This window comes from Colletotrichum scovillei (genome assembly GCF_011075155.1).
Source record: "Colletotrichum scovillei strain TJNH1 chromosome Unknown Contig00006, whole genome shotgun sequence".
NCBI lineage: Eukaryota > Fungi > Ascomycota > Sordariomycetes > Glomerellales > Glomerellaceae > Colletotrichum > Colletotrichum scovillei.
The window spans coordinates 3,604,973-3,619,032 of NW_023336264.1; the positions used below are offsets into that span (position 1 = coordinate 3,604,973).

General features: G+C 55.6%; 2 protein-coding genes across 2 annotated transcripts; one reads left to right on the forward strand and one right to left on the reverse strand.

Annotated features, from left to right (window-relative positions):
- The first annotated feature begins 212 nt into the window (after window positions 1-212).
- Window positions 213-4,112, forward strand: HER10_EVM0003053 (uncharacterized protein). Its single transcript, XM_035472740.1, has one exon. The coding sequence runs from the start codon at window positions 941-943 to the stop codon at window positions 3,653-3,655; it is 2,715 nt and encodes a 904-aa protein (XP_035332359.1). The 5' UTR covers window positions 213-940; the 3' UTR covers window positions 3,656-4,112.
- A 3,698-nt stretch (window positions 4,113-7,810) lies between these two features.
- On the reverse strand, window positions 7,811-11,427 carry HER10_EVM0013160 (uncharacterized protein). Its single transcript, XM_035482524.1, has 2 exons — window positions 10,052-11,427; window positions 7,811-9,989 (listed from the first exon to the last, which is right to left on the reverse strand). Exons 1-2 carry the CDS (start codon window positions 10,962-10,964, stop codon window positions 8,314-8,316), a joined length of 2,589 nt encoding a protein of 862 aa, XP_035333595.1. The 5' UTR covers window positions 10,965-11,427; the 3' UTR covers window positions 7,811-8,313.
- Between the last annotated feature and the right edge of the window lie 2,633 nt (window positions 11,428-14,060).

Here is a 14,060-nt window from a genome sequence, read left to right on the forward strand (position 1 = left end):
CGGCCCAAAGACCCTTCCACCGAAGAGTTTATTGGGTAAGTAATTCCCGAAGCATTGCGTATGCCTTCCTTATCTTACCCACCAGCGACACAACCTTGCAATCACGTCACTGCCGATGTCGGTATGCCCTGTGGCCCTCTGTGTAGTGCGCCCTTGGGTTCTTTCTTTAACTTGGCCTCACCTCCTCCATCTTCATCTTGGCGCTGTGATGAGGGACCTTTGTGATTTGACTCGACATTGGGGGAAACGAGAAAACAGAAGTTGGAGGAGGGCATCATCAATGCTCATGATGCTCCCTTCAATCAAGGGCCTCGAAAGCATCTCACAACGGGCGGGGTTTGGAAACGGAAAACGACTCTGACGTGCCGGAAAACTCACCTTCAACTCACGGCAGAAACACACCGATAAGCGAGCGAGCACGTCCACATCGAAATAGTCCAGCAGCCCAGGTACGAGGTGGATCTTATTCTTCCTTCTTTTCTGCGCGAGTGTGCTATGCGCCGCCTATTTGGCCTCCAAAATGCGCTGCAAACGAGGGAATGAGATGTATGGGAGGAATGGATTTTGTTCGTTTTACCGCATGTGTTGTACAAGGCGATTGTCCTCCCCAAAAATGGTTTCCACTGAGGCCGCCGGAAAATGGCCTCAGTTTCCTCTCATCTCCACTTGACCGTGTCTGGTGGTGTCTGACCGCTGCCAAACTGCCGGTCACAGAATCGACCCCAAGGAATGAGGACTTTCACGCCGAACGAGTGTTCGGCGTGAGAAAATGGCCTCAAATCGTTTTGTTTCTCAGCTTGGATGAGGCAGCTTTGAAATAATGTTCTTATTTAAGCATACTTGACCAGTGTCTCTCTCACCTCACTTCTCACTCACTCAGCATCACAACCACTCATCATTTGCATCTTACTCTCATTCTCATTCACTCCACACGTCGAAAATGGCGTCCTCCGATATCCTGTCTCAGACCCTTCACACCATCACAAGTGTGAAGCTGAGCCAGTTGGATAAGCAGAAGGCTTCATACGAGTCGGGGAAGCGAGCCCTGCTAGATGATGCGGCCTATGAGACGGACAGCCGGAAAAGAGCGAAGCTCTTAGTCGACCGGGTCGAGAGGCTTCCTGCCATGGCACCCTTGGACGATGGCTCACTACTATCCATCGACAACCTCAAGCGATTCGTTCAGCAAGCCGAATTTGACCCGTGCGTGTCCGACGACTTCCTCCACGACTATGAGAACAGCGTACGCAACGAACTCGACGTTCAGTCGGCAAAATATCGATACGCCGAACTCTACGGCAGACTCGTCAACGAATGGATCTCCGCCGGGAAGGCTGCTGGCCACGGAGCTGAGTCGGGGTTCGTCCCCGTGGGTAGGGAGGAGATGCACCAACAGCGAGCGACGTGGGAGCGCTATGTTTTCCATGCGAAGGAGACGGATAGCCTGGCCATCAAAAGCTACCTCGAGAGCCTCTTCGTATCACCCTCCAAGGACATTCATCGGGCATTTCTGGAACTGAAAGAGAACGTCAAGAAGTTTCAGGAGACGTGGGACGACAAGACGCACTTTGACGAGGATTCTTTGATGAACACCATCCGCGGCCTCCTCCGGACGGATACCCTCACGGACCAGAAGAGGACGACGCTCAACGACTTTCTCAACAACAAGGTCGTTCTGTGCGAGATCGCTGATGTGCTGAATATGCGGATGCAAACCCGGCAGAACTGGGCCTGGGACGGCGCGACTGAGGTCGACGTGCGACGGCAACTCAACGGACGCTACCGATTCTACCCCGACGACGACCTCCTGCAAGCCATCTTCATTCACCACATCGGCAAGTTGTGGGCTGTCAAGATACGAGGGTTCCTCGTCGCGTTCCTCGAAAGCGCGGGCGTGGAAAAGGATGCGACAAAGCCCACGAGCAAGGAAGACGTTCGCCGCCGACGATTCTTCCTGAAACAAACGGGGCCACGGATCGAAAGCCCCGTTTCGGTGGAGAAGAAGCTCAAGCAGCACTTCAAGTCGGAGATCCTGCTGGACCAGCTACCGCAGACCTTGGCGGAGGAACGAGGTGGCTACGGCTCGAACGGGAAGGAGAAGAAGGGGGACAGCCGCAAGTCGCACGTCGCCGTTGTGCAGAACCTCTTGCACCTCGTGCAGTCCGAGATCATCATGCAGACGCGGCTCGGGAGCGATGTGACCGTCATCCGATCCGACCTCAAGTGGTTCGGCCCCAGCGTGCCGCATTCGTCCATCTTCGCCGTGCTCGAATTCTTCGGCGTCGACGACGAGTGGACCGGCCTCTTCAGGCGGATGCTCGAGTGCCCTTTACGCTTCAGCGACGACCCGTCAGACGCGCCGGCCCAGATCCGAAGGAGAGGCACGCCCCTGAGCACGCCCCTGGCTGATTTCATTGCCGAGACTATGCTCTTCTGCATGGACTTTGCCGTCAACCAACGAGCCGATGGTTGCCGCCTCTACCGGCTGCACGACGACATGTGGCTATGGGGCGGTCTCGAAACCTGCACCCGGGCGTGGGAGACGATGACCGAGTTTGTCAACCTCACAGGGCTGGAGATCAACTGGGACAAGACGGGAAGCGTCAGGGTCGCCGCCGCCGCCGCCGCGCCCCCGGGAGCCGGGTCGAACCAACAACAGCAACAGCAACAGCAACGGTCCATGCCTCCGGGTACGGGTGCTACGACGACGGCACGGGGTCGTCTGCCATCAGGCGATGTCGTGTGGGGATTCCTCAAGCTCGATCCGACGTCTGGGCGTTTCCTCCTGGACCAGGACAAGATTGACGTGCACATTGACGAGCTGCGGCTGCAGCTGGAGGCGTGCAGCAGCATCTTTGACTGGATCCAGGCGTGGAACATTTACGGCGCTCGCTTCTTCAAGACCAACTGCGCCCAGCTCGCCAATTGCTACTCCCGGCAGCACGTGGATAGCATGCTAGCGACGTTCCACCGCATCCAGGAGAGGCTGTTTGGCGCTGGCGGGGCCGGGGCGCACCTGAAGCGGCTCATTGGCGATCGGTTCGGCGTTGAGGACATCCCTGACGGTTACTTATACTTCCCCGTTTCCCTGGGCGGCCTGGGACTGCAGAACCCCTTTATAGACCTCTATCTGATCCGCGACGACGTCATCGAGGACCCTGACGACATCATGGACGACTTCCTGGCCGAGGAGGAGGCAGAGTACAGGTTCAAGAAGACGGCTTACGAGGAAGACACTGAGGGGACCGGCGGCGGCAGCGGGCCTGGCAGCAGCCTCGACATCTCCGGTGCCCGACACCACGCGCCGTGGCTTCTCGCGGACGACTACAGAGACCTGCGGGACCAGCCGTTCATGAACTACGAGGAGTTCTCGCGGCACCGGAGGCGCACGTCGCCGGCGCTGAGCCGGGCGCTCGACAGGCTGCGGCACACGCCGGCCACCAAGGCGATTGAGCTCAGGGGCGAGGTCGAGGCCGCGCTTAAGACCACGCCGGCGGGTTGGTATGGGCTCAGCGGCTACGAGCAGTGGGTGTGCGGGCTCTACGGCAAGGACATGGTCGCGCGGTTCGGCAGCCTGGTTGTCGTGGACAAGGGGGTTTTACCCACGGGTCTGTTGGACATGTTGAGGCAGAGCCGGTTCAAGTGGCGCGGCTGAAGGGATGGAAGAAGACGAGAATGAAAATGCCGAGGATAACAGGATAGGGGAAGGGGGGTGCGCTCTGTACGATGGATGGGATGGAGAGGCGCGGAAATTGGATATGGAAAAAAATAGCCGCGATGAGGCCTATCCTAGTCTCCGTTTCTAGAACAACGGGCAGAAAAGTCTCTCGGGCAAGTCGCGTGATCATAGGGGATTCGGGCGCGGCAAAAACATAAAAAACACATCGGATACCCTGGGAGGGCAGTGAAAGTGTAAGAATAGCTTAAATTGGGTTTTCGGTCAAGTTGGACCGGATATTGGCCTCGTTCATTACTCGTGGAGATAGATGAAATGCGAGAAACTCACCCTGAATCGCTGAATCGCGAAACGGCTATGAATTAGTCCAGAATTGCCACTAAAAGAATTAAAGCTCCCACCCCCGGCCGGGCCCCTTGTCCCTTGCCGGGAAAAAGTCTTGTTCAAAAGAAGGCACAAACCGAGGTAAGTATAATAAAGTAAGTGTATGGATAGGCATAGCACGATGATGGGCCGGGACATGGATATTACAAAACTTTGACATATGGAGCCTCACTTTTCCACTCTCTTACACACCCCTTTGCCAAGCAAAAAGGGTCCTCGGTTCGTATTGCCTTGGCATTTCAGTAGTGTGAACGCTCCTCCCATACCCCGATCTCGACTTTGCTATGTTTTCTTTGCTATCTCATCTTACACACACCCTTCCTTTTTCCATCTGCCGCTTTCTCACCCCTAGTCTAGCTGCCCAATTTCTGTACTATCCAGTTTACACAGAAACTTACAAGTTACAAAGTCACGATGGTGGATCCATGCATTGCTTTTTGCGTGCTTTCTTCTTGTTTGCTAACCGCGGTTGAAGAATGGTAGCCAAGGTGGCTTACGGCAACGATGCGGGCGCGAGAATATGTGCATGGTGTGTAAGGCACGGCAATGAACATGCGCCGCCAGGTAGTGAAACTCTTCAAGTGCTCGGATTGCCGGTGGTAGAAATGGCGTCATTGCGGCACTTGAGTGAGAAGGCATTGTGTCTGGATAAACAGCATCGCGCATATCATGTCGAATGAGCTCACCGCAGTACCTAGGTGCCTGCCAGTCATCAACGGCGAAGGTGCAGATGAACCACCAGAGCTGATTCGACGACATCAGATGATCTGAAGATGATCGTAGACCCGGTGAGCCTCGAAAGAGTTGCTCATGACGGATGGGTTGGGGGTTGGGTGAGGTCATTTCAAGTCAGGTCAGTTCAGGTCGAACCGTGGAGGGGAAAGGTGAGGATGAGAGTGAGAGTTAGAGTGAGAGTGAGAGTGAGAAGACCCCCACGCGTCCCGTCATCTCACTTCTTCGCCAAGTCGCCGTTACGAACGATGGACGGGGGGAACTCGACTATGCGCACGACTAATTCACAAAGGTCAACATCAAAAGCCGACATTTAAATCGCTATCTTCAGTATCTCGTTCCGACGTGCCAGAGACGCCAGGAGATGGCTCGTGCTATCTCCAGTGTCCTTTTGTTCGTTGCAAGCGGCCGCCTAGTAGGTATCCGGACGGATACGCAGTAGCTTCCTCCTCTTCGACTACTTTTTTGGTTCTCGCAAAAGGTCTCTGCATATTCGAAGGTCACACACCCCCCGGTCCGTTCTATTAGGCGAGTGCTCCTCCGTACGGAGTAGTGTACATAGGCGAGCAGACAGAACTGACAGGCGCGGGCATGGTTTAAAGTATGGGACCCGAGGTAGTGTACTCCGTAGGTGAGAGCGTGTCAGTACGGACAGAGCAGTGAGCATGTACCAAGTTTAAGCTTGTTAGTGCGTGCTTTAGGCCAGGTCAGGCAGAGTAGTCAATATGGATTAAGGTGTCTTTTGACTCTGCGACTCTGTATCCATCTTCGCGCAAGGCAAGGTGCAGCTTGCGTCCGAACTTTCTGACTCTTTCTCTGTGCCTTGTTGAAGCTCCTGTGAAGCGAGTACCGAGGAGGGAGCAGTGTAAATGGGGTCCTTCCCCGTCGCCACCGCTTCGAATTCCCCTGCCACATCGTCCTGCGCAGTGTCGGGCTCGGCTGGGGTTGTCGTCCTTCTCTCTGTCGCTCTCGAGTCTTTTCTGTGTGTCGGTCAGCTTCCCCTGGTCGAATCTCCACGGCTGAACCAGTGACTGAATGAGTGTGAGTGAGTGACCGAGTGACCGACCAGGCATTCCCTCATTCTCTCTCTCTTCGGGGCTCTCTCCACTCTTTGCCATCTGCTAAACTCCCTGGTCGGGCCTTATGGATGTTCCTCCTCTCTTCTAATCCATGAATTCCAGGCCCCCTTTCCTTGTACGGATACCCTGTGCCTGTTCACGGAAGACCACCCCCTGGGCCCTGCCCAGTGCCAGAGAAGAAACCCATGCGTCGCCAGATCGGAGAGAGAGTGTGTGTGATGGTGTGCGGTGCCACAAACGCCCGTGCCAGTCCCGCGTTCCCTCTTGTCCAGTTCTGTCGTGAATTCCAGCCAGTCATGAGCCCGGCCGGAATTTCTTGGCCCGAACGTCCCTTATCACCCCCACACCTTGGGAACTTTTTTGGCTCGGGTGGATTCAAATCGTCAACGCTTCTTCCCCAGGCCTTGAGAAGGATCCTTGATCCTTGCCATCTCCGTCTGTTCTCCGGCCTGGCCCTGGTTCATCCTGCCAGCCAGTCTGCTTTTACCCCGATGCCCTTGATCCGTCCGTTCCCCTCCTCTCTCGATGTACATGGTGATGTAGTGACTGTCTATTGGGGCTGTTGTGTGGCTGTCGATGAACTACTCTTGCGTACAGTAAAGCCAAACTACTGCGTCAACATCTCTATCCTCCATCCTCCTCCGTCATCGTCCTTCAACTATCCGCTCTCCGCAGCATGCGAGTGGAAGCAGTCTGCAACTCTTTGACTTGTGAGAGTGGAGAGCATCCTTCGTCCCTGCAACAGTGACCTCCTCCCTCCTCACCCTTGGACCCCTTCAACAAGGTCCAATGATTTCGCTGGCTGGGCTGGGAGCAAGCGAGAATATCGAACCTCTCCAAGTTCTCAGTGCCTCTATTGCCGCACATCAAATACAACAGAGCGGACGGCACTTCAGCCCGTCGGTTTTGCTTGGCTCGGTCTGGAGCAACCGAGTTGACAAGGATCGTAAATGTCATATCCGTAGTGCATACGCAGTACATACAGAGATGGAGAGTGTTACGGGGCCGGCAACGATTCAGACTGACTCTGTCTGCATTTTGCTTTCTCACTCCTTCGGCCTCCTCCTCTCTTGATATCATATCGCCATCGGCCTCCTCCGATCCCCAAACTCATGCTGCACGGTCATCATTCCGTGCTCCTTTCAGATCCGAGTATTTTCGCACAGACGGGGGAACAACACAATTAAGCAGTCCATCAACCACTTTACCGTGATTAAGTTATGGAGAAAAAAGAACGAGGCACGGATAAAGTATACCGCGTTCTCCAACCCCTGATGCTCTAGTCCTCAGGCACATGGGTGATGGGATCGCGCCGCCCACATGCGCCTCCCGCTCCAAACGGCGCTTGGAGCGATTGCGACTGGACAGAGACCAGGTCCCCTAGGACAAAGTGGTGGATCTGGGCTTGGTCGAAGCCGTACCTACGCAGTACAAGTCTTGGACCGGGGCAGAGCGGGAGGGCAAATACCTGGGTACCTACCTTACTCTCCTCCACACCCCCTTCGTCTATTCCCATCTCACCCCCTATTTCTTGTAAGGTACACTACACTCCCCTCGTACATTCCCACCCCCCTCCCCTCACCACTTAGCTTGCGCCTGCGTCCTACACAGCTCAACGCAATGAGACGCTGGAACACAATGGCAAGTGCTCCGTGGAATAGAAGCTTACTGGGAAGCTGGACCCTGAGTTGGGGTTGAGGGGTGAGTGAGGAGGATCCGCCGCGCCGCCGCCTGGCGGTTGTTTCGATACCGCAACGCAGGTACCATCGTGATAGAGCACGCCATCACACAACGCCATCGGCCCTTGAGTGCTGTTGAATTTGGCGAGTTGACCTTGCTGTGTGAGACTCTTGCTCATTGAGAGGCAACTGTCAGTGTAGAAGCCTCTTGAGATGAGGAATTGGCAAGATCGAAGTATGTGCGCGATGGGAATTATGTACGCCTTCTCATGTTAGTTTGTATTTTGGAAGCTATCTCCATCAGACTTCCCAACTCATCCCTATTTCCATGCAATCAGCCAATCTTGAGGCTTACACGTCCAAGAGACGACCCTATTTGCCTCCTAGTTTCCCTTGATTAACGCCGCATCATAAGTATGTATGCCCACAAAGTCGTCGTAGTTTGCTATTGTACAGGTTTACAGATCAGATAGACCACTCAATCACCGCCGCCCCTCTCTCTCTCATCTCATCAGTCGTGACTTCCAAGCCCAGCTTGCCAGCCGGAGCAAGGGGGAAAAAAGAAAACACATTCGCTCACTCCGACGTCTCTCTTTTGCGCGTGACTCGTGGTCGTGCTTCCCGAGTTCCCCTTGCTCGCTCTTTTTTTGGTGTTCCCTTTTTCACTTCCCCTGCAAAAAAAGACTCCTGATGATCCATACCATCCAGCTCCGCAAGGCGAAGCGAGCTGCAGCAAAGTTGCAGTAAAGTAAAAAAGACACCCTTAAAACATGATCCACTCTACCTCGACACCGGGACCCCCGATGCACCTGGTCCAGTTGAACGGACCCCGGCGCATCGCCTCGAGCTTGACAGCCGCCGGGCTCCGAGGCTCGTTGTCCTTCCACTCGCCCGCCCACAGCCTCTCCAGCACGTCGAGCGCGGCCAGGTTGTTCATGTAGCCAGAGCGCCCCATGATGTCGCGGCACTTGCTCCGGACAATGTTCTGCTGGAGCTCGTTGACGCACTCGCTGCCCGCGACGAAAAGCGGCCACAGGAGGAACTTCTCCGCCTGGCTGCCCGCCTCCAGGCTCGTGGCGTAGTAAACCACCTGCGAGACCAGGTTCTGGAAGTTGCTGTGCGTCGAGGGGACGTTGGGTGACGCCAGACGCTCCGTGTACAGCAAGGCCGCGTAGCGGAACGCCTCGGACAGGGAGCCCAAGTCCCGGACCTGGGCTGGGGTCGCGGGAGAAGGAAGGGAGGCGTGGAGGCGGGCCGAGTCGAACTCCCAGCTTTGGAGGGCGACGCGGGCCTCTTTCCACTCTCTCCAGAAGTTGTTGCGGTTGTCGTCGTACGTTGCAGATGAGCAGAGCGTCGAAGAGACAAACTCGTCGTCGTCCAAGGTAGAGCCGAACCCGTTGCCGTCGAAACGGTGACCCGGCAAGCTGTAGATGTCACCGAGTTGCTGGTGGTGCAGGCCGTTAAGGTTGCTCTTGAAGGAGTGACCCAGGGGCGAGCTGAGGGGTGACTGCGAGCGCGAAGGGATGTTGCGCGCCATGGGGCTAGTGACGAGGTTCTGGACCGAGCGGTGTTGAGAGAGGAGGTTAAGTCTGCCCAGCTTGCTGATGGTCTTGAAGAGCTCACGGTCACAGCCGACGAGGTTCTCAGCGCCAGGGGGAAGCAACTGAGCATCGGGCATGACGCCGTAGAATGTAGAGTTAAGCTGAGCCTCCCGGTCGTTGATACTGGCCGAGATGGCGTCAAAGTAGGTAAAGATGGCCTCCATCCATGCAGAGTCGCGGGAAGGTGCCAGGTTCTGTGATCGCCGCATAGAGAGGATCTTCTTGACGCCGGCGAACTGGGTGTGGAACTTGGCGATGCCCGACTCCACCATGCGGTAGTGGCAGAGAAGCAGGATCGTGGCAAGGACAGAGTCGTGGCTGGACTTGGCCGGATCGTTGAGCTGCTGGTTGAGAAGGTGGACAGCCAGGTTGCGGTGCTGGTACTCTTCGGAGAGGGATTGGTCCTCGGGCTGGGCGTCCGCCATGGACTCGGCAGTCGACTTCTCAGCCATGAGCTTCTCGGAGAGTTCACGTGTGTCCTGGCCCAAGCTGAGTCTGCGCTTCATCCGCAGGTTGCAGGCTGATAGAGCGCAAATGGCATGCTGCAGGCTCTGACTACTCGAAGCCAGGTGGAGAATGTGTTCTCTGTAGGGGTTGCTTGGTCCGTCCATGAAGACCATACCAGGGCACATGATGTTCTTGTAGTAGTCCATGAAGAAGGGCATCTTTGCAATGAGGTCAGAGTTGACGTGGACGGCCTGCGGCTCGAACATGGTGGGCCACTGAGCCGAAGCGTGGTGATCCGAATGATGGGGTGACATCTCCTCCGGAGGGGGAGATGTCCAAACATGGCCGCTGGAATTGCAGCTCGTGCTGTACGCATCCATCTCGGGTACGCCTAAAAGTCGTCACGTCAGCGAGTCTGATCCTAAAGCAGAGCAGCCGGACAGGGCGTCTTACTCAAAGTGTCACACTCCCGCATCAGTTTCTGACTCAACTGGCTTTCGAAGTTGTCCATGTGTGATGTGAGACTGGAGCTATGTTCGGATGGGGCGTACACGAGGCTCGGGCACGATGTCGGGGCGGCTCTCTGGTCAATAAGAATGGCAGAGATGGGGCTTTGAGGCACCGGCGAGCCGTGGGTGCTGTAGCCGTCGTACATGACGTTGGGGCTGTGGAGGAAGGGAATATCGTCTCTTGAGTAAGAATGGCTCATGGGGGACATGTAATCGCCGTCGCTGACGGACTCGAGTGAGGAAGACAGCGCACTTGAGATGGGAAGAGGTCCCAGGTGAGCACCCAACTTCCTGTAGTTGGGACCATCCGTCGGCATACTATTTGAGTACGGGAGGCCGCCCCAGTGTCCAGCAGTCATTGATGGTGTGTGCTCGGGGTGTGACATGGAGAGCATATCGTAGCTGTGAGGGTAGGGTGTCGTGGGTGTTGAGACAACGTGCTCCGGCGAGAAGCCGGCATCGTTGCGCGGACTCCTTCGAGACATGTCGTCTGCATCGGCCCAGCCTGCGCTGGTAGCCGTGGAGTTTGCGCGGGGACGCGAGGGTGACTTCTTTGCAACTCCGGCCACTGGAGGTGCCTTTGCAATGGGAAGAGACAGACCGCGCAACTTGCCTCTGCTGGCAACGCCAACTCCCCAAGTCAGTTGAGTCTTGTAGCCTGAGCACTCGTTGCCGATCTCGAGACATTGTGAGCAGTAGGGCCGTCTGCGGTCACACTTGACGTTCCTCTTGGAGCAGGTGAAGCAGTCGTCGGCAGCGCCACCGGCGGGAGCGCGTCTTCTCCTTTTCCGGACCGAGGCGGCAGCGGCAGCATCTTTAGCTTGCGCGGATTGTTGTTGAGTTATGGGAGCGGTCATCTTGTCCTGTGTTCAAGTTGAATGTGGGATGAAAGTGTGGAATGCGTTTTATAGCACGTTTGTGAGACCGGTTGTCAGTCAGGAAGGAGGCAGGACAATATCGTTGTCGAACAGTAATGCAGTCCGGTAATGGTGCGGACGAAGTGATGGTATTCTGGGAAAAGATGGTATACCGCTAGAGGTAGGAGAGCAATAGATGAAAGCGAGAGGATAAGTCAAGAGGCACAGTAATACATCCAAGTGTGGCAAGCCTCGGGGACGAGGAGTGTATATATGTATCGAGAGGTGGTGAGCGTTCTGGATGGCAACCATTGGCTACATGGATGAGAGATTGGCTAGAGATATACAAGCGGCGTGCGAGGATCCTGGGCCTCAGCAAGCAACTCGTCCGGAGGAGAGAAGCGGGTATTGCACAGTCCGGAAGAGAAGCGGGTGCACCAGTCTGAAAGTACATACATGTGCGTTGACGGGGGTAGGAGGCAAGGATGAGAGATGGGATCAGAGATGGGGGGAGGATGCTTGGAGGGATGCTTGCACCAGCACATGCAAGATGAGAGACAAAGTGAGTAGAGAGAGACCAGGGGCGGGCGACTTGGACCGATGGAGAGAAACCTACGTGAAGGCGAGCCGGGTTGTCTGGGTGTGTGAGAAGAGAGCGGCGTTCGGGGAGTGTGCCTCGTCTCTGGGTTCCTGGCCGTTCTCTCGATCTTAGTGGATGCGGGAGGTAAGAGCTCGAGAGACACAACGAAGAGTGGGAGGCAAGGCTAGAGAGGAGCGGCGGGCAGAGCATAGCGAGTGGGAGTCGAGAATGGGAGGATGAAGATGAGCAGATCAGCGGGTCCGTTGCCAGATGTCTGAAGAGCAGGGGATCCCTAGGGTAGGCAAAGAGGGAGTCCCCATTTCATTGCAGGCACAAGAGCCCAGGGCCCTCGACTGTGGGCTTTGGCTACTGCTGCATCCGTAGGTACCTTGCCTCTCGCTGGCTTGCCCGCGATTTTAGGTTGTTCTGGTCAAGATGTGGCCGGACGATGCGACAGGGACCCCTTGTCATCCAGACTTTGGAGGGGTTGCATGCCTCTCCATCACCCCCCCAAATTTCAAAGTGTGTGCGGTGCGGTGCGGTGCGGGTGGCTTTGGTGGGCGTTCTATCTTGTTAGTAATAGTTGTCGATGTTGGGGGAAGAGGAGAGAGTTGAGTGCGGAGTAAGAGCCTAGAAGAAAGCCATTGTCTCCAAGATCTGGTTCGAGAGCTTTCGCAATAAGTTCTTAGTTGGAGAGAATAGTGTAACCGGACGCGATCGCGGACACGTCTCGTGCGAGAACTGAGTGCCATCTTCGCACAATACTCGGCCGGACACTGACAAAGCGCGATCAATATGGTCGGTATCCGCTCTGCTCTCCGCTCTTGAGATAGGATAAACGGACAGAAGGAGAGGTACGCAGTAGAGAGGGAAAAAAAAAAAAGGTTCAATCCATGGCTGGTGACATACGATGAACGGAGATCCAACCCGGTCGTCGCAAAAGAACCTGTAGCACGGGAGGGCAACGAGATAAGACGTGATAGAGGATTGCGGGGGGGGAGAACTTGAAGGTGAGGAGACGAGACGGATAATGATCAATGCACCCACCACTCAAGGCAAGCAAACGAGGAACCAGAGACGACATGTTCCCTTTGGGCGCTTGAGATCCCTGCTATGAGATATTCGGCCCCAACAACTCGTATTCATCGGTCCCTGAACATTAACAGTTCCCATAACCAGCTCGCGAACCAGCCCCTACTTGCTTCCCGCCTTCGCCTGGCCTTGTACGGCGTATCTGATTCTGACAGACAAGTATCCGTAGATCGGGCAAGACGAGACACTTACGGTAGATCCATCGGAAATAGCATCATTGTGGGAACATCTCTGGCAGTTTCCATTTGCCAGGATTCTGACAACGTTGGCAAAGTCTCAGATTAGCCCGGGCTTTGGACCAGACCAGCTGTCAGTCAGAAGTCCGGTTAAGAGAAGGGGACAGTCGGAGACAGTAGGATGAGACAGTCTTCGTTCTGCAGCCTGTCAGTGACGACTGCGCAGTCAGTCAGTCAGTCCGTCCGTCAGTCTCCAAAATGAACGTCTGCACTCGAGAGCAAAAGACTGGCTCGCCGGCTCCCAGCTGCTCCTCTTCGCGCCTAGCCTCAACCTAGCTCAGGTCCTTTTGCAAACCCACCATAAACCCACCCTGCTGCTCCCTGAGCGAAGGCCCCTGCTAGCGACTCGATGCGATGCAATGCTGCTGCATCTGCCGCGCTACAGGGCAGGGCAGGACAGGGTCGGTCCATGCAAGGACAACGACAACGGCGAGGGCGGAGACGGCGGCCGTGGCCAGGATGATTGGCAGCCCGGGGTTGTCCTCCAGGAGTCCAGCTACCTAGCCAGCCAGCCAACCAGCCAGCTTGCGTGCTTCTTCTGCATCCAGAATCTCTACGGAGTAGGTACTACAGACAGAGAGGCGTCTATGAAGAACAGCAAGCCTGTGTGCAATTAACTTTCGGCCTGCTGCGGGCAAGGAACAAGGCGCCGCGAGCTAAAAACGACGCGGACAATTGTCGTCAGACGGGGGTGAGGCTGGAACGGTACTTGAAGCTTGGATGAGCGAAACGAGGGACGAGGTCGGTATCTGTGATTTGAAGTGAAACCAAGCAAGGCCCTTTTCGTTTTACTCATTCTTAGTGGTCCGAGTAACGTTGGTCTGGCAGTTCTTTGCGATCCAAAGAACAAGAAAAGATGAAGGTAGGTTCAAGGTTCGATGTTTGGACGAACTGGCGGCTGCTGCTCCTCCTCCATCGATCAACCCAACCAATGACATGGCCAAGCAGCATCTGCCAATGGAAGCCGCGTCTTGGTAGCTGGGCAATCCCGTACGGACTGTCTTCGTAGCGTAGTAGCTTAGGTTAGGTTAGATGACTAGGCGGCCCAGTCAACAGCCGATAGGCGCATGGGGTCGAGACTCTTGTCTGAGATGATGACTCTCGAAAGATTGCGGCGACAAGAGAAGTCGAGCAAAGGTTCATTGAGGTCCACGAATAGCGAGACATGGACGCCCAAAGTGAGCAGAA

Excerpts from the sequence above, each read along its gene's own strand:
- HER10_EVM0003053 (XM_035472740.1), top strand. The coding sequence starts at position 941 with ATGGCGTCCTCCGATATCCTGTCTCAGACCCTTCACACCATCACAAGT.
- HER10_EVM0013160 (XM_035482524.1), bottom strand. The coding sequence starts at position 10,964 with ATGACCGCTCCCATAACTCAACAACAATCCGCGCAAGCTAAAGATGCT. Across the intron at positions 9,990-10,051 it reads GCGGGAGTGTGACACTTTGA|GCGTACCCGAGATGGATGCG; the intron begins GTAAGACGCCCT and ends GACGACTTTTAG.